The sequence below is a fragment of the Penicillium macrosclerotiorum genome (assembly GCF_028827735.1).
Source record: "Penicillium macrosclerotiorum strain IBT 26536 chromosome Unknown utg000002l_segment0_segment0, whole genome shotgun sequence".
Classification (NCBI taxonomy): Eukaryota; Fungi; Ascomycota; class Eurotiomycetes; order Eurotiales; family Aspergillaceae; genus Penicillium; species Penicillium macrosclerotiorum.
Genome location: NW_026643082.1, coordinates 3,173,911 through 3,199,304, shown reverse-complemented (window position 1 = coordinate 3,199,304; position 25,394 = coordinate 3,173,911). Strand labels below are relative to the sequence as shown.

The window sequence follows — 25,394 nt, the reverse complement described above, 5'->3', positions numbered from 1 at the left end:
CATCAATCCAACCTTCCGATGATTTCGCCAACCACCACTTCCACCTTGACTCGGTTGGCATGGAGCCAAATGGTGCTGCCAATGCGGCGCCGTCTGCCGCAGACTTGATTCTGCTCCAGAGGACCGAGAGCCCGCAGTCCGTGCAGCCAGCAGCGCAACAGTTAATACCCAAGGGCGATGGTAGCCTCTGGTCGCAAGTGACCAGCAATCCCCTGTTCACAGCGGTATGGCCTATTGCCAACAATGCCAGTTGATTCAACTTGACTGACAACCTTTTTCTCTCTAGGGATTCGGTCTTGGAGCGCTGGGTGCGGGATTGACCTTTGCGCAGAAGGGGGTTCGTCATGGCGCCGCTTTGCTGCGACGCCGCATGCTGGTGGACGTTGAGATCAGCATTAAAGACGATTCATATCCATGGTTCCTGCATTGGATGACACTCTATCAACAATCACAACTAAACACAGCCCGTGCAGCTACAAGCAATCCTGGTGTCGTCGATCGTTTCCTCCAGAAGATGACCCCCGGCATGCGCCACCTCTCCATCCAGACCTCGAAAGTTGAACACTCGAACGGCGCCATCCAAACCCAATTCTCCTTGGTTCCGGGACCCGGAAAACATATTATCCGATACAAAAATGCGTTCATCTTTGTGAATCGCATACGTGAATCCAAATCCCGCGATATTCAAACAGGAAAGCCGTGGGAAACGATCACCTTGACCACTCTCTACTCTCATCGACACATCTTCGAAGATATTTTCACTGAAGCCCATGCGTATGCCGCGAAGTCTCATGAAGGCAAGACGACGATTTACAATAGCTGGGGGACTGAGTGGCGACCATTTGGAAACCCACGTCGCAAACGTCCGCTGGACTCGGTGGTTCTGGATGAAGGCGTGAAAGAGCGGATTGTGGAAGACGTGGAAGATTTCATCTCGAGTTCATCCTGGTACAACGACCGGGGTATTCCTTACCGCCGTGGGTACTTGCTATACGGGCCACCGGGGACCGGTAAAAGTTCCTTTATCCAGGCATTGGCAGGCGAACTGGACTATGACATTGCGATTCTAAATCTCAGCGAACGTGGCTTAACCGACGACCGGCTCAATCATCTTTTGACTATTGTACCAAACCGGACCCTGGTCCTACTCGAGGATGTCGATGCAGCATTCTCTAACAAGCGCATGCAAAGCGACGCGGACGGCTATCGCGGAGCCAACGTTACTTTCTCCGGCTTACTGAATGCGCTTGACGGCGTCGCCAGCGCCGAGGAGCGCATCATTTTCCTTACTACCAATCACGTCGAACGACTTGACGAGGCCTTAGTCCGACCTGGGCGCGTAGATATGACCGTGCGCCTGGGTGAAGTCACGCGCTATCAGGTCGAGCGCCTCTGGAATCGATTCTACGAGGAGCTCGACACGGATGGCTCCCATCGAAAAGCATTCCTCGACCGACTTCAGCAGCTGGGCTTGGTTGAGGATGAGAATGGTCATAAGGCCGACAGGTCCAAAAACACCAGCGCTGCTGCTCTACAAGGGCTGTTTTTGTATAACAAGGGGAATATGGAGGGTGCGATTTCGATGGCCGAAGGGCTCACTTATTCCGTGCATGAGGAGGCCTTGGTACACGACCAAGGTCGAAGCGACTAATAACTGTACCATATGATGTAAATACGATCTTGCAAAATGTATAGATTCCCTGTTTGATCTTGCAGATCTGCAGAAATTCTTCAGCGCCTCCTCGGGTCTGTGCTGCCAAGGCCGGCTGTATGCGCTGATGGTCAGCCCCGAACTTACCGGTGTGACTTCTTGACTTCTTCACAAACGTGACCACCAATGTTCATCCAGAATGCCATAAATGCAGGGAATATCAGGGTCTCGCTGCCAATCAGCAGTCTTGATCGAACCGCCGGTCTGCCCGTTCTGCAGTCACCATCCCCGTCCCACCCTCAACGGCCCAATCACATCCGCTAACGGCTAAGCGCCCACCCCAAAAATAGGGCTGTCACATACTATGCTCACGGGCCATATGAGCGTCTTCATGCATATCTGCATTAATTAGCAGGGCTTGCTGAGGGGTCATGGACTATATGTCAATGGAAACATCCCTCCCCTGTCTGCAATTCTTTTGCGTTGGTAAAGCTCGTCCGGGATATTGACGAGCTTATAGCTGCCCTCTGCTCCTTTTCTTTGGAATATTTGTGGAAATATTGCAGCAGGCATCGCAATGAGTCAATTTCATTTGTTCCCGTCGCCTTCACTGGAGGTGAAAGCAGCCAAAAATCCCTTTCGCAAAGGAGTCAAACGACCGATGAACGATGTTCAACCTAGCTCCCCGCTCTCTTTAGAGGCGACTAAGGAATCAGCCAAAACTGAATCGGTATTGCTCCAAATAATTGAAGACACTCGTCGTATTCCTCCACCTCCAGCATTACCGGCGCCTGATTCACGACCCCGAACTCCCTCGTTGCCAGAGGCATCAGCTAATTTGAAGTCGTCGTCGCCCCCGCGCACCGATAGCCGTCAATCCAACAAGCCTTGTCATCGAGCATTACCCTCGCAGGCTAGCTCGAATACTAACAGCAGCAGTGATGCTCATACAGTGGGCTCAGGTGCATTGTCACAATCATCAAAGTCGTCTGCTCCACCGGAGCAGATGAGATCAATGTTTCCTCGGCTAGATTCGAAGTTTTTACCCGCCATGCACGATCACACCCCAAAATCTAATAATAGTACATCGCCTCCAATGGGCTCTCACAATGTCAATCTAATGCTTGCAAAGTCTCCAGAGACAAGCTCTCCAGATATCGATCATGTCCTTGGACCAAAGACTGTCCCCGCCAGTGTGTTGAACTTCCCAACGGGGTTTTCAGAACCAGAGGAAATTAGATATTCTTCTAAAGAAGAATTAGAGACTTTATGGGAAGCCGCCAATGGACAAAGACCGCAGAGTCTTGTTGGTAAATTTCATCTACGCCTTAGAAGGTAATTTCTTTCCTTATTAGATTGACTATGCTATCAACTCTCGTTAATTTCCATTAAGGACTGGACCCGCAACATTCACATTCGGTGACTCTGAGCAACCATTCTATACGTTACAGACCTATTCAAATGATGAATTGGCTATTTCCCGTGCAATGCCATCAAAACCAAACAGCAATGTGCCGATCATGACACTGAGCCTCGAAAAGCGAACGAGACGAGACCAGCCCAATGACGGTCTTGTTGCTCTTCTTTTCTCCAGACTAGCGGCGATGCTTGCCATTGATGAAGCTGGTGAACTCAGCAAGCTTCACAAATTCGATCCATCTGAAGCTGCCGATATTGAAAAGAAAGTATTGAAACGAGCAGCAGCGGAGGAATCTTGTCGCTTATCCTGGAATTGCAATTCGAGACTATATGAGCTTCGGCACCCATCACTGTCAAAACGCCAGCCTCCAGCACTTGTCGGGGCCGCAGGCATCCCCCTCTCGCCCGTCAGGTCTCAATCATCTGGGCTTCTGCATATCACTGTTTCTGCACCATCCAGCCACTTCACTCCTCATCAACCACCAACAATTATTGTTACTGGCCCTATGTCATCGACGGCTTTTAATGCCTCGCAGCAAGCCGCAAACGTACGCACGTCAACTTTGCCACTATCTGATTCCGACGAGACGGATGAGCCATTGGCATCTCTCGATTTTGCAACACGAACACTGTCTATTTCCCCTGCAGCTATCATTGAAACCATTCCCTCGCTCTATGCGATTGACTCACTGATTGCGGCCATGCTGGCAGTCGCAGTCTCTGATGAAGTCACAAATCCCATACTGGCAGACATGGTACTAGGATCACCCGCATTACCGGAGGAACGCAAGGTGTCTGAGCCCGCCTATGGACTACCCTTCCGTGGGCAGCTCATCACTACTCTAGCTGAGCGCGAGGATTACGCTGAGAGTCTCCACTTAGCATCTCAAATTGAAGCCTCGAACTTCAAAGCCGAGCGTGAATCGAAAAACAAAGGCTTTTTCCAATTCTGGAATAATTCAAAATCTTCTTCGAGGGCTGGCTCCCGATCATCAAAGAAGAATCAGGAGGTTGTGATTGAGGAGTTTGATTTAGAGAAGTATGGCCGCTACGGCAAGAGCTCATCGCGCAAGGACGAGAAATTACCTAGCATTACCCGGACCCTACTGAAAGTTTTGTTCTTCGGGCTAAATTTGATTGTCAAAGGATTGACTCTCTTGGTCAAATTGCTGGCATGGCTTGTTGTCAAGTTGACTCAATGTGTGACCAGCGAAAAGTTTTGACCTGTCTGTCTATATCGTCCTATTGTGCCGACGCCCTAATTTATTTATCTTATCATGAGACATCATGCCGGAGTTATGGCCTATGTATTGAGCGATGGAACTGTCTATTAATTTTTTTTCGTTATACCCAATGGTCAATCTTTTCCCCCCTGCTTCTTCCATACCTGTAATATCGGAATTATTATCTCCTATGTCATTTTAACAGCACCAGACCCTCGGAAAAGGCTCTCAATCCTCATTTCCCACAGCTCAGCTCAGCTTTCATCATTGGCCGATATGCACTCATTTCGTGGAGGCTCTCCAAGTGGGTCGGGCTCAGACCATTTTAGAACCCTGTATATAATATAGTTCGAAGTCCAACATGCCTCTTGTGCTCTATTCGTAAATCCAGAATTTGGTGAGAAAGTCGAGCTGAGATTAAAGAGGTTGACAGAGGATTTAATTCCCGAGATTCGGAAAAGCTCTCCCTTGAGACCCATCCAATGCCGTATTCATTGACCTCGTATTCGTGAGGTTGTTTCGGATACCAAGCCATCGGCTCACGCTACCACGATTCGTGTTCGCCAGTCAAAAAGACCCTCAAGCGAAAAGTGGGTAATCCCAAGACTGAATCATCAAATGTGGTGCAGGGTCGTGCTTTGCGCAAATGCAAGAAAAAGCGGAGGGGAAATGAGGCACACGTCCGTGGGCCGGAAGCATTTTTTTAGCGCCTGTATATGAAGGCCCTGAAGGCCGTTCGCGAGGGTACCCCAATAATTAACCAGTTTCTTGTTGCCAAAATGGGTCAGAAACAGGCTTTGAGGCCATATTTCTTATTTATGTTCTCGTTAGCACGCGCTTTGATACACCCAGCTCTTTCGGTCACAGCAACAGCTCATGATGCCTTACAGCCCGGCCTTCCTGAGGAAACACCGGTCCCTGATGCTGATATCGAAAAACTACGCAGACGATCTGTGTATTACGACTCGTACGGAGCTTCCGGGGGGTCTGTGACAGGTGGAAGCGCAACAACTACATACACATCTTGGGCAAGTGCCAGTGTGTGCGGCTTCGTGGACGGTGTCTTGGATTATTGTATGTAGCAATGGTGCTCGGTGTATTCCTGTCAACTTTATTGTCATTTTACCATAGCTAAAGCTCTTGGCAGCTTCTGAGATCGCATGTTACGGTTATACCCAATGCGTGTTCCATACTGCCAACAATGCATTTCCCGGTATTGTGGGCTGCTGCGACAATTCCTACTCCCAAAAATGTCAATTCGAAACCACATGTTACGACAGAAACGAAGTGGCCGCAACTCCTACTCTTACGGAAGAGCCCTTTGCTATTTTATGCACAAGATCATCGGCTCCATCTTGCATGACGTGGACCTACCCCGAGCTCTCAATCACAGACTACGGATGCTCGGACATCGTTACGATTCAGACCTTATACCTTGAGGCCGCCCCGTACTCGAACAACTTTCCGAATCCCAGTAGCTTGAGTTACTTGAACGGAATTCCAACCGTTGCCTCTGTAGTTGGATCGGTGATCGATGATGCCTTTGTCTCAGGCTACCTATCTAACGCCGCGGCAGCTACATCACAGAATAATATGGACAAGTTTATATCGAGTGGCATAACCTCCACTTTTCCCAACTCTGCTACTTCAACCGGATCATCCTCAGGATCCGGATCTGGTTCAGGTAGCTCAAGTTCACATCACTCGAGTACTGGCGCCATTGCTGGTGGTGTTGTGGGTGGAGCAGTGGGCCTAGCAGGTATTGGGGCGGCAATTTTCATGTTTTTCCTATTTCAAAAGAAGAAGAAGAACAAAATGGACCCGGGTATGGTATATCAAGCTGCTCCAGCAGATAATGCACCTACAGACAGCATTGTTTCACCGACAACAAGTTCTCTTCCCCCTCCATCGGAGGTTGATGGCGCTTCAATTCAAAGATTTGCCCCGGCTGAGGTATATGGCACAGAACACAAGTTTCATTCCGTTTTACCAGCCCATGAAATGGATGCAACCCATTTTATTGCGGAGCTACCGACTCCACAAGCAGAATCACGTCCTGTTTCTCACATGTACCAAGGGAAGACATCATACTCAGGGGGATCCAGGTGATGACTAAGCACATAATGGGTTGCTAGATTTATCATATTTTATGTTTCCATGTCTTTCAAGCCTCGCATATAATTTTTACATTCTTCATCAGTTTTGATTTCTCGCAACTTTCTTCCAGCAGAAATATTTTGTTCGTTTATAATAATTGAACTGAGTTTCAAGATCGAATATCCAGAATAATTACATCTCCGTTTGAGCCTTTACCTACGTTTTCTGTATAGGATTTCTTTTTTTTTTTTTTTTTTTTTCTCAAATCTGGCAATTTGTTTAGATATGGCTTAAAGCGACCTACTCACATCATGGATTGCCATTCGTCCTTCCTTCATTCTGCTCTCCCACACGTAATTGCTCTGTCATCTTTCTAGTGGATACTAATCAAAAATATCTCTCGAATTGAATTGACTTTGACCCAATGGGTATCCCGGAGCTAGAATCCCTGGTTATCTCGAAGCACATCACTTTGCCACACATAAAGCATGTAACCCCGAACCAAAAGCTATCACGTTACACCGGAGGATATACACGGTGGAGCATTCATAGGTTTAAAATAGCACATTGTCCAAGGACTCAAAATCACCGATTAAATGTACGTTCGTTCAATCCATATTGTGCGTCAGTGATGTAGCTATTTGCTGGCGTCATTAACCAGACCAATAGACACCACCCTATTGATGAATATAATATGACCAGATGAAGCAGTCAATGAGTTTAGCCACTGGCTTTAATCACAAATCAGCAATACATGGATCTCAAAGACTGGGCGAGGCGGTTCCTTGACGTAGGCATTCTTCGGGGTAAAGGGTAACTAGGGGCACGGCCAGGAACAAAACACAGGGACATGGCAACTGGCACATTCTTACATCATTCCATAGCGATCAACATATGAGCTCCTACTTACGCGCAGCGCGTAATATGTGATTTTGGAGGCCTGAAACCTGATTAAGATGCCAGTTAAAGCTTATCCATACATTGAGAGCGTTGTCTCCTTTCCAATACTGGATTTTCATTAGAATGCTTGCACGTCACAACTGCTCGCTCAGCCATACCGAGGGAGATCAAGGGATGTTGAAGAAGGGCCAATTATTTATCTTGTTTATTGTTCTTACGACATTTTACTTAAAGAAGCAGCGCATCCTATGGCCGGGTGCACGGCTCAGACTCATCCTCAATTCTCTCGCTTGCTTTGATACTGGACCGAATTCCCTAGTTTCGTACCCTACCGTTTAATAAAGACCTTCCAAATTCTTCACAATGCGCTCATTTCTCGCTGCTCTTTTGATTGCCGGTGTTACCGCACAAACTACGTCTGACTACCTGGCGTGCGCCGAGGCTGCTCTGGACGGCATTGACACGTCCAAGTTCAGCGACTGCACCGATCTGAGTAGCACCGAGTGCGTCTGTGCCAACAAAGATGCCATCACTGACCTGAGTGACTCGGCTAAGGCGGCTTGTAAAGATGCTGGTGTTGGTAAGTCAATGGACTCCTAGATGAGCTATAGCTCCATGAAAGAAAGAAACCCTAACCGCATTCTTCTGTGCTCCAAGACCTGAGCAAGCTCAGCTCCTCGATGTGCAGTGACAGCGACACGTCCACCTCTCCCGCCCGCCATGCCAGCAAGCCCATGGAGCCGGCCACTGGATTCGGCGTCATGGCCCACAAGCGTGCCTATCGGCCGGAAGAGCCTGCCCTTGTCGAGACTGCTGCTCCTCGAGTCATCTACGTGACTGAGACCCGCACGGAGTGCAGCTGCAAGAGCACACCGTTCCCTCACGACCCTATGCACGTCTCTCAGATCCCCGTCGATGTCCCTATGAGCAGCAGCATGGGTGCCATGGTCGCCGCCTCCTCTCCTGCGTACTCTAACGGGATTATGGTTGGTGCCTCATCGTCTGCCATGTTCGGCTCGCAGATGTCTGCCGCCACCCCGACCCCCAGCGGTGCCAGCGCCAATCGTTTCAACACCTTCAAGGGTGCTGCTCCCAAGACTAATGCAGTCGGCGGTGTCGCCGCGGTTGCTGTTGCTGCTGTCCTGGGCCTGATGGTTGCTCTGTAAGGGGTCTTTGCTGGATGACTGACGGATATCTTTTCATTTCTCAAGAATACTCGTACCTTATGATTATTGTTTTGATGGGGCTTCCTTTCTATGTTTTTAGGAGTTGATATTTGTTATAGGCTATACTTTAGTCTTACATGTAAGATTTAGGATCAAGATTGTAATGATGAATGAAAAACGTGCCTTTCCTTTATATACTATGAACACTATTCATAAAAAAAGAGGATTTTTCTCATGTCTCATTCTATAACCAGCCCCACACTCATTAACGAGCTGATATAATTATTATTTCGCGGGTGCAGCAAGGCTGGTCGGATTTTAGCCCCACTCAAGCGTGAATGGCCTCTTGCACGCGCGGGTACAGCTGAACCAGCTTGTAGTATATTTCTGGGTGATCATTGATCATAACTTGAGGATCCCAACCCATAGCGACGAAGATAGTTTCCACACCGCTGCCAATAGGTGTCATGAAAACCTGGCAGACTTGTAGACCAATAACAAAAGAAAAGGCCATGATTACCGGAGTAAATTCTCCATTCGAGTTGTAAGCCGGCTTGGTGAACTGCAGATAGAGATAGGCCAGCAGCGCACAGACGTAGGAGACAAAAACAGAGCCCATGGTCAGAACCGGGCCCATCAGGCAGTCTTGTACTAAAGCGTCAATGCCGCGGTCTCGCATCATCTTCCATGTGTCCTTGGCCGCAGGAATGTAGGCCTTGCCATACAAAGCAATGTGGCAGAAGGCATATCGATTGAAAAGCGTAACAAGCCAGTCAAGGAGCGAGATGAAGCAACCCAGGATCCAAATAAAGATGCTTCCAACCAGGTTGCCCTGCGCCGCTTCTTGCCGCTGTGCGACTGAGCAAGCCTGGCGAAGCATGTTGATAATCGCAATGATCAAACTGCCAAAGCTGATACTTCCGAATGAATACGTAGTGGCTCGTCGGAACGCGCCACGGGTCGAGCCCTTGGGCATCCCACCGGCGGACTTGCTCCAAAAATACCACGACCCATACACGCCAGCAATAGTTGTGTGCACGGTGTTCTTAATCCACTCACTAAACCAGTACATGGCGAAAGTCGCATACACGGTCAATCCAATGACCTTGGCGGTACTACAGCCGCCATTTTGGCATGAGGGATTGGTACCTGTCGAGTCAGGCTCGTAAGCCACATAGATCGAGACCAGGGTGACGGAGAACCAAGCTGCGAAAGCTACAGTGACAATTCCGCCAAGAGCGCTGACGAGGAAGACATGACCGTAGCCACGGGCAACATCCATAGTAGTCTGCAGCATGAAAGCCGTAAATGGGATGCGCGGAATCCAGCTGATAAAACAGATGATGGCGAAGACTCCGAATAGTAGGAATACAATGCCGCCTCCATATTCTTTGCGCGCAATGTAGTAAATGCCGGTCGCCAGGGCAAAAACGATGTTCAAAATACCCGTCGCCCAGATAAATGTCTTGGTAAAATACCGCGCGCCTAGGAAATAGGCCCAGGAGAAGGCGAGAGCTACACACAGGACAAAAATGAACAGCACCAGTGTATTAGTGTTGAGGGAGAAGTCGTTGGACGAGTCATAGATTCCGCCTCCGCTGAATCCTTTGTTCGTGGCATACTTGTGAATGGTGACACCCGAGAGTGCTACATAGCCCAAGAAAACAGCGATCAACTGGGACAAAGAAACGGTTTAGAATGTTATTTTTGAAATGTGTGGTTTGCCGCAATTAAGAGCTTACCAGCAGACCTGCCCAGATGTCGTTATACTTGGGCTTCTCGATTTTAAAGGCATCGTCAAATGTAGTGTATGGCGGAGGGTTATCGGGATAGGTTGGCGGCGGCTTTTGCTCAGGGCCGGGCTGTTGATAGTTTGCAGGCTGTTGATAGTTCGCAGGCTGTTGATAGTTTACAGGTGGCTGGAAGTTGCTTGGCTGCTGATAATTGCCATTGCGATCGTCATGGCCCTGGGTATACTTGCTATTCGTGTTGTTTGCATAGGAAGCTTGCCCATCGTCAAAGCCCTGGTTAGGGTTATAGTAGTTTGCTGCTTGGCCACTCATCGTTGCATGCTTCGAAACAGAGAGCCAATAGTTTTGAAGAGCAAGACAAGTCTCTGTCTTACGAACGAGGAAAAATAGTGGGAATCTCGAAAGATCAACGAGGGGGGAATGCAAGGAGCTTTTATTTCCGCTTTTGAATCCATGACGACATGCAAGTGCAACAAGCGGTCTCGCGGGAGAAGCGCGATCGGCCCAATGATGATCAACGATCAGCCCTGTAAGGTTCAGGTCGCAGAGGGTCAACCCCAATTTTGCGGCGCCAAGCGATCACACCTGCATTGCCTGCTGGGCATGCACACCTTGGCGGCTTCATTGATGCTATGTACAAAAAAAAATAAAGTAGAAATGCAGACAGGATATCTAATATGACAGGCATGATGTGGGCCTGTTTCCCGACCTAGGAGACGCCCAAAAAAAAATGCAAGGGTTCCCCCGCCAGAGGAGCTGCAAGGGGAACCGGAAAAAGTCCTACCAGGAGGACAATTAGGATTACAGAAATTAGTAGACAAGGGGTGTCTTGTCGCAGCTGTATGATGATAGGAGCCATGGATGCCAGCGGCATAATTATTCGACGGGCGGATGCGGTCGCAAATGCGCCATTAATCCGTCAACGAGTCAGCTCTCTGTGGAATGCGTGTTGCTTGAGATGGCGCCAGGAGTGCACAACACGGTGCTCGATCCCAGTGCCTCCATTGCGGGGGCGAACAAAGTCGTCGGTCGCAAGCTGGATTTGGCCTTTGCTGAACGCGACCGATCGCCGTAGTTTCTCCTGCCGCACTGCGGTTCGTCGAGCAGCTCTCAACTCGTCGATTCGACCTTGGCCAACTCGATGTCGTCGCACAAAGCAATCTTCGAGTAGAGAGTTGACATCGAGGAGTTTCTTAGGGATAGTTTGGACCACCTGGAATACTTCCATGGGGTCTGAGACTCCCAGTATTTCGCGCTCGCAGGCTTTGAAGATCGCAAGGGACACGCGAAAGAAGGTTTTGGACCCTTCATAGAAGAAAATGTCCCATACTCTCAAGGTGGTTTCAAGAGGCAATGTCCCAATGAAGACAGACATGAGCCAGTTGGTTAGACCCAGCGTGATATCTGGCAGTCGTGAGTTGACAGTAAGGGCCGGTGCTTTTCCACGGCCAGATGGCGTTCCACCCATACTAGCGATTTTGGCATAGATGCCCGGCATTGAATCTCTTAGCAGCACCATCAGGATCCAAAGATCTATATTCGCCCCCTCCAGGCTGATTTCATGGGTCCCTGGCAGGTACACGGAGGTGATGATATGGAGCATCCAGAATGTCTTCTCCTCGGGAAGGAACAGGAGAAGCATGCCGGTGATAAAATTCAGAGACTGCGTATAGCCAATCTTGGGGGCATGGAGAGCAAAGGCATACAACACTCGACGCAATGATTGGATCATCTGAGTCTCAGTTGGAATGCCCTGATCATGCGGGTGGTTTCCAGTAGTCCCCGCGTCGGTGGGTTCCGGTTTGAAATGGACATTGTCCGGGAACGTGCGATGTAAATCTCGTTCAATATGTTCTTTGTCGTCGTTGCTGGGAGATGCCATAACTTTTTCCACAAGCTGATCATACAGGCCAGGATTACTGTTCAGTAATTCGTACCCGCCGGCATACCAAAACCATGCTGCACCACGGAACTCTGACGGGATACCTTTTCGAACAAACCGCTTGACTTTGGTGGATTGAGCAGGAAATACTGAGGGATTATTGGTCTGTAGACCATGTTCCTTCAGCATGTCATGCCATTTGATTCGACGATGAGAAACATAATTAGCATACGGGCCTTTCCAGGCGTCATATTGCTCCTGTGTCACATATTGGGTTGCTTTGCGGAATCCGTAATCATCTCGCGTACCATTTCCAGACACGAGTGGGGGAGGGACTGGTCCAGGTATAATGATACGCGACGGCTCTCGTTGGCGATGAGGTTCGCGATCGTGCGATGATTGCTGGGAAATAGTGGGCTCTGGGGAAGCTGAATCAGATGGCAGACATGGTATCGGCGCTGATGGTGATGGAGGAGTTTCTGGTGAAGTGGTATCGGGTGAAGGTTGTGGTGAAATCGGCGGATCCGATTGTGGACGTTCAAAGGATATTGGTTCTGGCAGATTGGATTGGGGCAGTGGAGGAATGGGAGGGACGTCTTCCAGCGATGTCGTTCGTGGTGGGAATACCACTTCCTCTAGATGCGCATCTCGTGAAGGTGGGGGTGTGATTGATGGCGCCTTACTGTCTGCATACGACTTGGGTGACCCGGGCTCTTCAGTCACGTCGCTGAACCCATCGAGATACATCGAGATCGCATCCTCGACACTCATACCTGCATCGATGTCATAAGGAGCGTCGGGCGTGTCCGGAGAGAAATCCGTAATGGAGCTGCTTTTCGTCAGGACACTGCTCCGCTCGGTACCCGACGTGTGTTCAATACTAGACCGTGAGGTCATCGCGGAATTGACGCTGGTCCTGAGGGTATTGTCGTCTGCAGGTCCATTGGAAGGGAAGCGCGGCAAGGGCAGGCCATGAGTGTTCAGACCCTGTCGGCGGTCGGGGGATTCCTGCAGCCTTGGGCGTCGACTATTTAATCGAGACGTCGACATTGAAATTCGCAGGCCACCTCGAGCTGGCGGGGCTTTCCGATGATTTGGTCGGTCATAATCGTTGTCCCGAGTATACCAGACCGGGGGTTGTCGATCTGGGGGCGGCGTGTAAGGGGGAGCGCGAGTGGACGACTGTGTAGCTTTCCACATTTCCCTCCCCTGTGGCGACCCTGCTCGAAGAGACTCTGGCAACCAGGGACGGTCATCGGTTGTACTGTGCGCACTTGGGGGAACTGGCGAACGCGCGCGGGATGATGGTGCGGCGAGTGGGGAGAGTGCGGCGCTGATCTTGGAGTCGAATGTATGGTTCGTGGCGCACCGGAATCGATCTTCAAGGGATCTAGACGCGGCGGGTGCAGGGCTTTTCGGCGACCGTGCAAATCCGAATCAGCCAAGGGAAGAGGATATTGAGGGTTTCCATTTTCTGTGACCATGGCCACGAAGTATCACCCAGATCCCGCTGGACATTGATCGTTATGACTGGTAAAGGAGTGGTTTACAGGTTCTGTCAAGACCCTGCGTGTGAAAATAGTAGAATTGAAGGGTAGAAAGGTCGTGAGCAGGTTGGAATAGTCGAGTGTACACGGTACACGAGGCGGTTGCAGTTGAAGACGTAGTAGGCAAGCAAGCAGATACGGGGTGTTATCAGAGAAGGAAAAAGGGTTGAGCGGTTAGCTCCCAGGACGCCGAAGGTCGGCCGTAGCAATGGGCAAACTGAGGAAAACCAAGCAAAGCGCAGAACAGGGCAAAACGAAGGACTGAAGATCACGACCACAGACACCACCTGCCAGAGGAGTGGGAAATGGGAAATGGGAAACAGGAAACAGGAAACAGGACACTGGAGGGCCAAAAGAAACAAAACGCCGAGACAAAAATCAACAGAACCCGATCGGGGCTAGCGTCACATGACGTAAAGCGCAGCGCGGCGGTTTCAGGATTTCGCGGATTTCAGGATGCCCGAATTGCCTTTAATTAACAGCCCTCCTCCGGTAATCAGAACGGATTAAATTAGGGTCATCTTCATTTGTGACCCATCTCGTCTTCGGCTCTGCAGCCCATGTAGTTTTGGTTGACCATCATGCGGGATGGATGTGCGTATGATTCTATAGTTCGGTCCGTTCTATAGCTTTGGAGGTGCAAGGTATCTTTCCCTCTCCCTTTGGGCTTTCCCCCTTGCCCCCGGCCCCGGGGGAGACTCTAACACTTCCCCCAGTGCCCCAAAGAAGCTCCCCCCGGGCGGGAGGAAGCCGGAAAGAAGCCGACCACGGATGCGTCGTCGATCAGGGACCGGCTAGAACGGCTCCTTTTTCTAGTCTCGGACTACCACAACCCCTCACGGAATTAGCTCTTCTTCCGCGAGATCAAGCTAGATTGGTCTGAAACTCGGCTAGATGAAATTTGATCCCACTATGATGAGTAGCGACCAACCTTTATCGCTGTGGCGGACCTTCCGGTGCTCTGTCCCCGGAATGTTAGTAAACACACCAAACGTGACCTGTCGATGTTCTATCCTTCTGTCTCCAGACGACAGAACGGCCCGTCGGCTTTAATTGCCGCGACCTCATTCCTTCTACAAAAGATGCACTCCGTACTCTATACAGACAGGAGGGGCCAGGCCATCGGACGTGTCGTAACAGCGATCTTGGTTTGTTGGAATGTCATCAACGATTGGTCAACTATAAGTGACGGGCGCCTTTCCGATGCATCAGATGCATTCTATCTACCTGGAACCGGGGCGGCGGGAAGCGGCGGGAAAACGCCTGGGGATGAACCAATCCATCCCGGCCACGGTCGCGTTCTCTCTCAATGCTGATTCTGATAGGCGGGGCAATTTCATCTTCCATCCGCTCTACTGTACCCGTAGCCAGTCTCATCGGTGCCAGCCGGGTAGTTCAGACGGGTGCAAGCATCCTGTCCATTTCCTACACGAAGGATGGCGCCCACAGCGGGTCGGGGCCAGCATGCTCCATAGTTCTAATTTTTTTCCCCCAGTCTACGTACGCACTGGTATTCGTAATGGTGCATTTTATCAAATCCTTGCTTTTATTACATAACCAACTAGTTGAAAGTTTCCTTATAGACTGAAAAACAAAGGAAAAAAAACCAAATGCGAACTCGTGAGAGCATCTTATCACTAAACACAATCTTTATTTTTCGCCTCCACAAACTTCAAAGGCCCCAGGATTGTGACAGGTCAGCCGAACATCCATGTGTTTCTGCCGCACAAACCACGCGTTAGTAGTCTCCCACTCTCGCTTAGGATGTTCGAGTTCTATCTTTAATGTTTTTCTGTCAGTTCAATCTCCGTTTGCATAAACTACACTTCATTCTGTGGAATAGATGCCTCAATCTCACCTGGTAATTTAGTATAAGCGAGGGTATGAGTTTATAGATCTCTAGCAGGCTGATATTCTTTCCAATGCATGTCCGGGGCCCAGCCCCAAAGGTGAAGGTCGCCCGTAACATCTGCTGTCTGCGGACCTGGAATTCGAGCTCTGTCTCCCCATCTACCTGCATCCATCGCTCGGGGATGAAAGAATCCACATCATTGCCAAATATAGCATGACGATGAATGATCCAGGGATTAGCGCCAACAATGGTCCCAGCTGGTAAGAAAGGCCCATCTGGAAGTTGAAGCCCCGAGGGTGGGACGATACGTTCGAGCAACAGCCCAACAGCTGGGTGCAGACGAAGCGCTTCCCTGATCACCGCATCGAGATACGGAAGTTCCTCTTGACTTTGTTTCCACGAAACAGGCATGGTGATTCGTTTTTGCTTGTAAGCTGTACTGAGCTCATTAAAGAGCTTGCTCTTAACTCTGGGACTCTTCAGTGTGTAGTATAAAATAGCTCGTAGTGAAATTGCTGTCGTATCGGAGCCCGCGTTCATATTGCTGACAGTATAAGAAAAGACCTGATTGTCATTCACAATATGCGGGTGCTCTTTTTTCGCTTCCAGGAAACGCGCAAGAAAATCCCTGCGCAGTGGTATCGGTGCAACTGGGCCTTTTTTGGCTGATGCTGACTCTTGAAGTCTCTCGTTTAGTCTTGCTCGCGCAAATCGCGCCACCGCTCCCGTTGAGCCACCCTGAACAAGCTGTCGCAATGGATTCTTTATAAAGAGATAGTCTAGCCATGGCATTTGTCCAATCTGAAAAACTGATCAGTAAATTCAAGCCTGCAGCAGCAGCGATATGTGATTCAGAACTCAACCTTTCCCGAGTAGTCTAGCATTTTTTCAAGTGCAGCGATAATTCCATCCACGTCGGCCCCATGATCGAGGAACCCGAGTGGCTTACTGAAGGTCAACTCACCAATCACATCAAAAGCATCTGTTCATATTCAACAAGGTTAGAAAATCGATTTGAAAGCTTGTTACGCCATCCGCCGCCGCGCTCTCCTGAAGACACATACAGTATTGCAGCCATGTGGCAATATCACACACTTTCTTCTCTGCTACGAATTCATCTAGCTTTCTGAATAGTGTATGGATAGTAGTATCCACGAAGGGCTCAAACTCAGTCAGTGTACTCATTGAATAGGCCGATGAGACGGGTCGCTTAATGGCTGCGTGGAACTCTTCATCTGTTGTGGTAAATAGCGTGGGTGTCGGCTTGCCCTTTGCTAGCTGTTGTTGTACATGGTAGAAGTTCGTCTATGGTGGAAATCAGTTGATTGCCAACCCTGACTAGATTGCTGTTGCTGACCTTCTCGTACCCCTTATTAATTCCGTATATTGTTTTCAGCGCATCCAGGTTCTGTACGCTCACTACCCTCGGACCAAGCCGAACATAGTCCCCATGCTTTTGGTGCAATTCATACAACGTCACTTCGGCATGACCATTAGCTACGTCGATGAACCTCCACAAATTGGTTATCTTTGCTAATAGTGGGCCCGGAATGGACGCCACGCCCGGCGTGAAATAGCTTCTTGTAAAATGGAGCACCAAAACAGAGAGGAGGAAAGCCCAAATATGCTCTCCCAGGAAAAGCAAGGAGTCAGAGACCAAAGCCATAATCGCTTTCGTATTGGCTCGCCTAGGATTGACCGTGTTTTATAATTCACATCATTCCTTAGAAATGCTTTCTAACTTAAATAGTCCAGCCTATGCCCAAGGACTTGGAGAAGGGGGTCCGGATAGTCATGAACAACTGCCGGGGCATGACTGTTATGCGGGGCTATCTGCGGGGAAGGAGGACCACCAACGAGGGATAATTCCGCTGACGAGACTGAGGTTCGCTATTTAAATGATTACTGTTAGACCCCCAGGTTCTTGGATAAATAGTGGGTACTTATTTTAAAAGTGTTTAGTAGAAACCAGCTGTCACTGATATATAATCTGGGTAGTCTCTGCTTCTTGCTTGACCCATGTGTAGACTTGGTAAGCACCTTTTAAAAGACGTTGGACTCTTAAGAGGATTATCTTAAATCTCATAATTAAAGAGTAAAGCTTTCCTTTGCAATTCCTTCGATTGGCCAACGGGGAGATGATCCGCTGGCGGAATCGTGCCGCATCAACCAGGGGAATAGGGTCTGGAAATGAGATCTAAGGGGCTTTCTAGAATGAATGCACATAACTGTGGACATTAGTAGTATACGTTTCATTGTTTTGTGTCTATGTTCCAAGATTGAGGGCAATCACATAAACTTCGGCTCTCTACTCGTCCCTCGAAACAATGTCAAAAAGAAGTCGGACGCAGAAGATACCCCATTCCAAGTGAGATCCTGTTCGAAGATTTGATAGCATCAGGTCGTAAAACGTGGCTTATACATCATCTCGATCCCTATCCTTCTTCCCCCGTCGCTTTCATTCCAAGCTATTGGGATGTCGCCCATTTGCGAGTCCATTCGCGCGCTATCTCATCATACCGACTCCGGTCGTTCTTGTATTGTTCTGCAATCCTGCCCTCGATAGCGTCATCAGGCATCGGTTCAGATAGCAGCTGGCGTGCAAACTGCAGTACAGCGGCAATCTTGGAGCTGGGCTTCCACTCGTCTGCGCGCAGCATGCCTAAGCACATGCTCCCCTTTTCATCGTTTGTGACATTTGGGTGATAGATCTTGGTTCCGAACGAAACGGTGGGCGGTTTGAAAGGGTATTCGGTAGGCAAGGAGAGTTTGACGAGGAATTTTCCACCCTGCGAAGATTGTTGCGGGTGTCAGTTAAGTGTTGAGTGAGTGTCAGGGTCTTCTTAGTCTTCGGCATTCCGTCCTGGACTTCAAATGGGCATGTTGCAACCCGGTAGCATAGGTCCAATAACCCAGTGAAGAACGTACCTGGTATGGTGATCCTTCAGGCCCTTCCATGAATACCTTCCAATCGTATAGGTTGGATTCGTCGGCAAGCTCGACCGTGATTCCCTCTGGGGGAGATCCGACGAGCTCGGTCAGTTCCTATCAGATCGTCCGAAGGGTCAGCTGGCTCGTGAGATGACTGGAAAGAACCTCGGCAGACACCATACCTTCGCTATACGCTTCTGGCTCCCCATGTTGTGAAGTCCGGTCAAGTTGTAGCGGGGCGCGTGATGGGGGCGGGGTGGTGGCGGAGGTGGCAACGACAGAATACGCGCTGCGGTGGGATCGCTGCAGAAAGATGCAAGGGCTCAAGAGTCGACGATGCAAGCACCAAGAAGGAACAAAGAGGTCACGCTGAAGGGGTGTCAAAGGGAAGCCGGGAGCTTTTGAAGCTTGAAAGCTCACGGAGTGGGGTGCCCGAAGACGTCAGTGTGGCCAGCCCCGTCCGCCCATGGCCGCACAGCGTGACTCGAGGAGATGACTCTATACTTCCCACCTGCAGCTATACAGTTTGCCTGGAACGCAGATTGAGAAGACAAGTACATCAACAAGGAACTTTAAACTAGCCTATCTCTATCGAAAATCCTGGTGACGCGGATTTTTTCTGGTGAATCATAAAGTAATTTTGATTTGCCCAGCCTATTCTATCGACCCATAAGGCTTGTTTTGTAAATAAAAAGTGATAGCTGTGAGCAAATTACTCGCGCTGAAGCATGACCATCAGGCCCATCAAGCCCAGCAGAACCGTCTTTAGCCAAGGATGCTCACTCAGCATGATCGTCACATACCCAACCCCAGGAATATACCCGCGCACGCTGCCCACGATATCCTCTTGTCGGTTCAGGTAGTCTTGATTATCGGCGTAGAGCATAGTATCCGCAGCAACGTTGTTATCGCCCTATGCGTTGGGAACCAAATGCGATTAGCCCGGAACCAAGCTGGAAAGCAGAAAAAGGTCGAACAGAGAAGATTGAGGACTAGCTGAACGTACCTTGGTCAAGAGCAACTGGGAGCTCGAATCCGAGTCACTAGGTCGTTCCATTAGTGGAAAGAGCCTCAAGAAGACAAAAAATCTGCCTCGCAAAGAAGCTGTGTCGGCCGTCACTCACGCTGTGATCTCCTTGACCTTCTTGGCCTTGCCTTCCACCTCGGGGAAGCTCTGAACCACCCGGTGCACAATCGGAATATCCTTGCCTCGCACATTATACACGACAATCTCCCCCACTTCTGTCCTCGGGCTGCGATTCCATAAGAAAAGTAAATCTCCTCTCTGAAAGGCCGGCTCCATGGAACCGGACAACACGACAACAATAGGCGAGCTACTCGCGGCAGCTACTGACAAGCCCTTCCACAGCATGAAAGCTGTAGACAAAACCAGTGCAAAATTGAGGGCCTGAGTCAACGAGGACCGGACTCCTCCCATGCTGGAGAAGAGCGACGACAGCATGATGGGCGATTGAGCGAGGGACGGAAGGGCGGAATCAGTTGGGCACCGTCGCGCCGAGGATGGCAGGCTTCTGAACAACAGCGGCTGGAAGTGCCTGGCAAGGTCAGTGCGATTAATGTTAGATCTGCTAAAGCGACAATAAGTCGACAGACATAACTCACGATTAGTATCCAGCTGCGCTGCTTGGGTGCTTTGTTGTGGCCGAGTTGAAGATTGCGGAGAGGTGGCCTCCTCGGGACGGCCGATCTGCTGCTGATTGGGCGACCCGCTTAACCAACTCGATCTACAGTACGTTCCAGAGATCATCGCGACGAGCTCCACGGGAAGGGGGAATTAATGTAACGAAATAAATATTATGAACAAAATATAACAGAAAGAAAACGGACAGGTAATTCCAGTGCCTGAGCCTTGAATCCTGATAAACTAAAGACTGAGAACGCCTCAACCGAGAATTCCTTGCCCATGGGTGTATCTAAACCAATCCAATATCCGCCAAATGAGAAGAAACACCCCCAGATATCCTGGAAAATCACAAAACAAATCATGACGGTCATAAAAATGGAAGATTTCAACGGAACGGAGTGTGGCCATGGAGCTTCTCTACAACTCGTTCTCCGAGACCAAGTCCCATTTCCTTCCTCCGAGTTTCCTTGTTTTCTTGCCGGGAGATGCAGTAGATGTTTGGGATGCAGGGTTGAACATCGTGTCCGTGAGGTTCAATTGGTTCATTCGTTGAAGAGCATTCTCAACATCACTCTCCCGACCAAGAATATGAGATGATGCGGCGGCAGTGGGTTGAGCATTCTTCGATCGCGGTTTCCGGGTAGGTGAGTGAGATGTCATCTCACGTTCAAGAGCGGCCAGGCGACGACGCAGCTGCTCATTCTCGTGTTCAAGCTCTTCCACTCGGCTGTCCACAGATGACTCGGGATCCTCGTAAATATTAAAACCGCGGGAGACCAGCTCGATCTTTTTATCGATATGCTCGTCGTTACGGCCAGTCTGTTCATCCCATGCATTCTGCCAGCGTCTCCGTTCTCCTTCCATCTGCTCGTCCATTTCAGCCCAGCATTCTTCACGGACTTCTTGCTCAATCATCACGCAACGATCCTCGGCCGCCTGCAGCCTGATCTCAAGTTCTGATCGCGCGATCTCCTCCTCTGCGAGCCGCACTGCAAGACCATGGCAATCTTTGGTAAGTCGTGCTATCTCCGTTGTAGCGCGATCTAGATCCTCGGTCGGTGCATCATTGGGTGATGTCCGTCCACTCACAGAACGATGACTGCCAGACGCAGCGGACAAAATCGATTCTGTTACAGATGGGACACGAGGTACAGTGACTTCCCGGGCCAACGCTGAGTAACGCAGAATTTGGGAGGTAGCATTAAAATCGCCCAGAGGATCAGCAGTGACAACCATGATAGCCTTCTGGGGATGCTGGCCCCGAGACATCTGGTTGGACGAGGGGAAAGAGTTAGAGAACAACAGTTCCGTGAGCTTGCATTGGCGGAATGGAACAAGCGCCGTCTGTGGTACATTAGCATTAATTCTCGAACTTGTTTAGATAACAGCATACTTTAGCTCCGTCTTGGACATTACTTTGCATCTGCAGACACTGGCCCAGATACATGAGACTTTCGTTGATCTTACCAGCCTCTGCAAGAGTAGCCCCTGCCGTCTTCGCAGTTCTCGCTCTTTCGGAACCTAATCCTTGTTAATTGACAAACATCCAAAGCTAGAAACAATTTCCAAAACTCACCCGCCAAATCAACAACTGTAAGGGTATTTCCTACCCAGCTCGCTTCCCCGTATCGCTTGCTATGGCACAGCTTCTTGACCTCGAGACAGAAAAAGCCATGACTTCGGGAGCTGACACTATTCGCTCCAGTTCCAGTAACTTTGCGTTCCGTCAGGCCAACATCCAGAATTGCCAATGCTTCCTCGTAGGTGCTGCAAGCAATCTTGCGTAAACCTGCAACGAGCTTTCGGTCCGGCGAGCCTTCTGTGGGTTTAAACAATAAAGGGCGTCGTCTGTCCTTTTGAGTGTTTCCACGGGACATAGTGTTACCTTGGCCTGGGACCAGAGAAGGCGACAGGAGATCGAAAATGCGGTCATTATACACTTCGTACATAGATACCAACACCACGTAGTCGGAGCTTGAATTTAGATCGACCGCCAGGTGACTGACATCGGGTAGCCTTGGTGCAGTGACGGGCTTTTCGCGGGGCTGACGGCGAGGGAAAACCAATGCTGGGGTGGGCTCCTTGAAGACATAAAGTCGCGATTTAGCTAAGCGGGTCTCAAACGTGCCGGGGCGGATAAAGGGGAGAGGAGTGAAGGGTCTTGAGACAATCCTTCCAGACTGGTCATTTGATAGTGATCCAAAGCCGGTTTTATCCGCGCAGTTGGGACTCGACATCCTGATTGGGTCCGCCCTCTGAGGGTCTCCACGGGTTGTATATGGCATTGGAAATCCAGTTCCAGGGGTGGGTGGATGCTTCGCTGGCGATCCTTCATGGGGGTTTAGGGTATGAGGGCTCCGTACCGTGAGTGGGGTGTGTGCGCGGGATGGACTCATGGGAGTCTGTGCCCTTGAGTTGCGGCCACGGTCACCACCGTTGGGTTCGCCGTAGACGGCTTCCAGAAATGTTTGAGCGGAAAATAGCTGTGCCTCCGAGGCATCTGATGCGGCGAGAGATGCAAGCATCAAGGGACTGATACTACCATCCTCGGTCTTGATAGTCGGCTCCAGGGATCGGAAGATGACATCAAGGGCCATTTGGGTGATACCGCGCTGGGACTTGGATCCTAGGATAGTATGGCTCTGTAATAATATAGGCCATTAGCTTTCAAATCTCGCCGTATCACACGGCAGAGGTCCGAACCTTTCCACTACCAGTCACTCCCAGTGTCGCAACCAATCCATCCCGGCCCTCCTTCAAGACACCTCTGACTAGTGATTCCATGCCAGTGTCATGAAAGATATCCAATTGTGATGCGCTCTCTTCAAACACTTTGGTGAAGCCAAACCTCTCAATGGCGCGTTTTCGAGAGTCGCTAGGTGGCTGAAGCGTGATGTGTGTGGGAGCTGATGCAACGATCTCTCCATCATCGGAAGATGTCTCGGGGATTTCGACTGTGAGAAATCGATCGGACTCGTCGGGATTCTGGGCCATCGGCGGGCGCAGGCGCAAGTAGACTTGGAACAACGAAGTTTGGGGCTGTTTGGACGGCATCTTGACTTTGTTGTCTCGCAATGAGCCTCCGACGATAAGTTGGATGTGGAGGTCAAAGATCGAAAATGGAGTCGAGGCATTCGAAACTTGGATCCTCGTCCACAGATCAACAACGGCGAATCCAAATCGGGTAAGCCTCGTGTTGCCCCGGCAATGAGTCAGCCACGTGATTACTTATTGTTCGCCGTTCGATTCCAGCTTTCCGTTCGTATAATCTATTTAGTTGCGCAAATGTCGAACACTTGGCAATTAAAAGTGCCACAGTTGACTGCATAAAGTTTAACTCTTTTGTCTTGTCATATTGGAACCCTTTTGCTTTTCTGGAAGCACGATGGTGAGCTCCGCCACGGCTAAGCGGCCCTGCCTCATCCACCAATACGAGTTTACCGTTCCGGGAAAAGCCAACTTTGATCCACTGCCCTAGCAAGATGATCTTCCATCATCTTTCCAGACGCCCTACGGTCAGCTAACTAGAGCCGCATTTCTAGTACCAAGCATCTCCGGGCTTCCTCTAGCGGGCCGCAGAGGATCAACGCTTGGACCCAATATGACCTCGTATTGGGGCCCCGAAGAAGGCTTGCGCCTTGCCATGGTTTCCAAGTTGCTAGGCGAACCTTACTGGCCACTGCCACCCATTCCATCTTGGAGATGCGGGTTCTCTGTCTTATGATTTGCTCATGCCAACCTGGCCCTACTTAGCTTTCGTGACTAGTGACCCGATCGGGAAAGCTCGTTTTCGCTTGCTAATCTTGTTGGTTGGCGTGTAGAGAGCACGATGAAGGTCATCATTCTCACATCGTATATATAGTCGTATCAAATCCATCAAATAGCCATGCCAAATACTCTATTCTGATCATCATACATCAACCTTCTCCATACTTTTATTGCTCTATACCTCTATACTGTGAATACACTGGGTGATATAACTTCAATTACAGCCATCAGCCATGCTCGCGACTCGCTCATACCGTGAGTGCTTCCTGTAATAAACTCCTCCTTGATCAGGTCACACCTAATATTCCATAGAGGAAGGGAGCCTGTGGTTCTATGCGCCAAATAAAGGAGCACCGATCGCCTTTGCCATTCTCTTTGCGCTCTCGGGAGCGATTCATTTTTATCAAAATATGTGTGTTCAATTGGGTTGAAAACCGTGTTTACTCCTGGCTAATACCCTCTACAGAAGATATAGGTCCTGGAAAGTGACTGGTCTTTTGCCATGGTCTGCACTCCTCTTTACCGCAGGGTTTATCATGCGAACAGTAGGTGCGTTTGGCCAATGGGGCAATATCAATGTTTATATTGCCAGCACCGTTCTTCTTCTAGCTGGCCCGTATGTAACCTTTCGCAATGATGCCAATTCCTTGACTAATATTTTTTTACCTCAAGACCTGTGTACGAAGGTGCGAACTATTTTATCCTAGGTCGCATTCTATATTATATCCCATATCACTCCCCTATTCACCCTGGCCGTGTATTCACGACCTTCATTGCGGTGGGTGTGGCTATTGAGTCAATCACTGCCAATGGAGCTGTGCGGGTCGCAAGCGCCGATTCTACACCCAGTCAGCAGAACACTGGTAAAGCATTACTGAAAGCGGCACTCATTTTGCAAATCGCCCTCATGGTTGCCTTTGTCGCCTTGGCTGCACGCTTTCACCACAACTGCCGAAAGGCAAAAGTGTTAAATCACAAGATCAAGCGTGCCCTCATCGTGCTATATTTTAGCTGTACACTCATCACAATCCGCACAATTTACCGTACCTATGAGTATTTCAGTGCAGCAAGTCTCAATGCGTACACCGACATCCAGCATATCAGCCCCGTGCTCAAACAAGAATGGTATTTTTGGTTCTTCGAAGTGGTGTTCATGTATAGTAATACAACACTGCTCAATGTCTTCCACCCCATGAGGGCACTTCCACGTTCCAACAAGATCTTTCTTGCTAAAGATGGGGTGACAGAGATTGAAGGACCAGGGTATCATGATCCGCGACATTGGATCTTGACCGTGGTGGACCCATTTGATCTTATTGGTCTCGTCATTTTTCGGGGCAAGAAGGAGAATTACTGGGAGCGCAATGAGACACAGCAGCAAGTTACTACTGGTCAAGTCGAGCAGAAGGTCTAGGATGCCAACAGTACTAACAATTGAATGCTTTCTATTTCATTTGTGATCAATCTTTGTTAATCTAGCGAGATTTTCCTGCGATCGTTCAAAATGTGCATTTTTGATTGATATTCAGTAAAGAGCATTCTCCATAGAAGTTCTCACGGGA

General features: G+C 49.6%; 12 protein-coding genes across 12 annotated transcripts; 5 read left to right on the top strand and 7 right to left on the bottom strand.

Annotated features, from left to right (window-relative positions):
- Positions 1–59: 59 nt before the first annotated feature.
- On the top strand, positions 60–1,651 carry N7462_002290 (bifunctional AAA family ATPase chaperone/translocase BCS1; the record flags this gene model as incomplete). The annotated part of the gene is made up of 2 exons (XM_057074016.1): positions 60–224; positions 287–1,651. 2 exons carry the CDS (start codon positions 60–62, stop codon positions 1,649–1,651), a joined length of 1,530 nt encoding a protein of 509 aa, XP_056937657.1.
- Positions 1,652–2,228: 577 nt separating this feature from the next.
- Positions 2,229–4,293, top strand: N7462_002289 (uncharacterized protein; the record flags this gene model as incomplete). The annotated part of the gene is made up of 2 exons (XM_057074015.1): positions 2,229–2,986; positions 3,045–4,293. 2 exons carry the CDS (start codon positions 2,229–2,231, stop codon positions 4,291–4,293), a joined length of 2,007 nt encoding a protein of 668 aa, XP_056937656.1.
- Positions 4,294–5,072: 779 nt separating this feature from the next.
- Positions 5,073–6,402, top strand: N7462_002288 (uncharacterized protein; the record flags this gene model as incomplete). The annotated part of the gene is made up of 2 exons (XM_057074014.1): positions 5,073–5,367; positions 5,441–6,402. 2 exons carry the CDS (start codon positions 5,073–5,075, stop codon positions 6,400–6,402), a joined length of 1,257 nt encoding a protein of 418 aa, XP_056937655.1.
- A 1,251-nt stretch (positions 6,403–7,653) lies between these two features.
- On the top strand, positions 7,654–8,456 carry N7462_002287 (uncharacterized protein; the record flags this gene model as incomplete). Its single annotated transcript, XM_057074013.1, has 2 exons — positions 7,654–7,870; positions 7,948–8,456. The coding sequence occupies 2 exons, from the start codon at positions 7,654–7,656 to the stop codon at positions 8,454–8,456; spliced, it is 726 nt and encodes a 241-aa protein (XP_056937654.1).
- Positions 8,457–8,784: 328 nt separating this feature from the next.
- N7462_002286 (choline transporter-like family protein) lies at positions 8,785–10,519 on the bottom strand (the record flags this gene model as incomplete). The annotated part of the gene is made up of 2 exons (XM_057074012.1): positions 8,785–10,131; positions 10,199–10,519. The coding sequence occupies 2 exons, from the start codon at positions 10,517–10,519 to the stop codon at positions 8,785–8,787; spliced, it is 1,668 nt and encodes a 555-aa protein (XP_056937653.1).
- Positions 10,520–11,126: 607 nt separating this feature from the next.
- On the bottom strand, positions 11,127–13,289 carry N7462_002285 (putative GTPase activating protein (Gyp3); the record flags this gene model as incomplete). Its single annotated transcript, XM_057074011.1, has 1 exon — positions 11,127–13,289. The coding sequence occupies one exon, from the start codon at positions 13,287–13,289 to the stop codon at positions 11,127–11,129; it is 2,163 nt and encodes a 720-aa protein (XP_056937652.1).
- Positions 13,290–15,286: 1,997 nt separating this feature from the next.
- N7462_002284 (cytochrome P450) lies at positions 15,287–17,154 on the bottom strand (the record flags this gene model as incomplete). The annotated part of the gene is made up of 5 exons (XM_057074010.1): positions 15,287–15,415; positions 15,495–16,289; positions 16,352–16,470; positions 16,553–16,793; positions 16,846–17,154. 5 exons carry the CDS (start codon positions 17,152–17,154, stop codon positions 15,287–15,289), a joined length of 1,593 nt encoding a protein of 530 aa, XP_056937651.1.
- An 802-nt stretch (positions 17,155–17,956) lies between these two features.
- On the bottom strand, positions 17,957–18,628 carry N7462_002283 (putative ubiquitin conjugating enzyme (UbcB); the record flags this gene model as incomplete). Its single annotated transcript, XM_057074009.1, has 3 exons — positions 17,957–18,277; positions 18,417–18,533; positions 18,602–18,628. 3 exons carry the CDS (start codon positions 18,626–18,628, stop codon positions 17,957–17,959), a joined length of 465 nt encoding a protein of 154 aa, XP_056937650.1.
- Positions 18,629–19,131: 503 nt separating this feature from the next.
- Positions 19,132–19,881, bottom strand: sec11 (signal peptidase complex catalytic subunit SEC11; the record flags this gene model as incomplete). The annotated part of the gene is made up of 3 exons (XM_057074008.1): positions 19,132–19,332; positions 19,426–19,462; positions 19,544–19,881. The coding sequence occupies 3 exons, from the start codon at positions 19,879–19,881 to the stop codon at positions 19,132–19,134; spliced, it is 576 nt and encodes a 191-aa protein (XP_056937649.1).
- A 34-nt stretch (positions 19,882–19,915) lies between these two features.
- N7462_002281 (uncharacterized protein) lies at positions 19,916–20,187 on the bottom strand (the record flags this gene model as incomplete). The annotated part of the gene is made up of 2 exons (XM_057074007.1): positions 19,916–19,965; positions 20,043–20,187. 2 exons carry the CDS (start codon positions 20,185–20,187, stop codon positions 19,916–19,918), a joined length of 195 nt encoding a protein of 64 aa, XP_056937648.1.
- A 294-nt stretch (positions 20,188–20,481) lies between these two features.
- On the bottom strand, positions 20,482–23,118 carry N7462_002280 (uncharacterized protein; the record flags this gene model as incomplete). The annotated part of the gene is made up of 4 exons (XM_057074006.1): positions 20,482–21,408; positions 21,458–21,585; positions 21,641–22,706; positions 22,768–23,118. 4 exons carry the CDS (start codon positions 23,116–23,118, stop codon positions 20,482–20,484), a joined length of 2,472 nt encoding a protein of 823 aa, XP_056937647.1.
- A 947-nt stretch (positions 23,119–24,065) lies between these two features.
- N7462_002279 (putative RTA1 domain protein) lies at positions 24,066–25,246 on the top strand (the record flags this gene model as incomplete). Its single annotated transcript, XM_057074005.1, has 4 exons — positions 24,066–24,087; positions 24,145–24,244; positions 24,299–24,448; positions 24,505–25,246. 4 exons carry the CDS (start codon positions 24,066–24,068, stop codon positions 25,244–25,246), a joined length of 1,014 nt encoding a protein of 337 aa, XP_056937646.1.
- Positions 25,247–25,394: the final 148 nt, after the last annotated feature.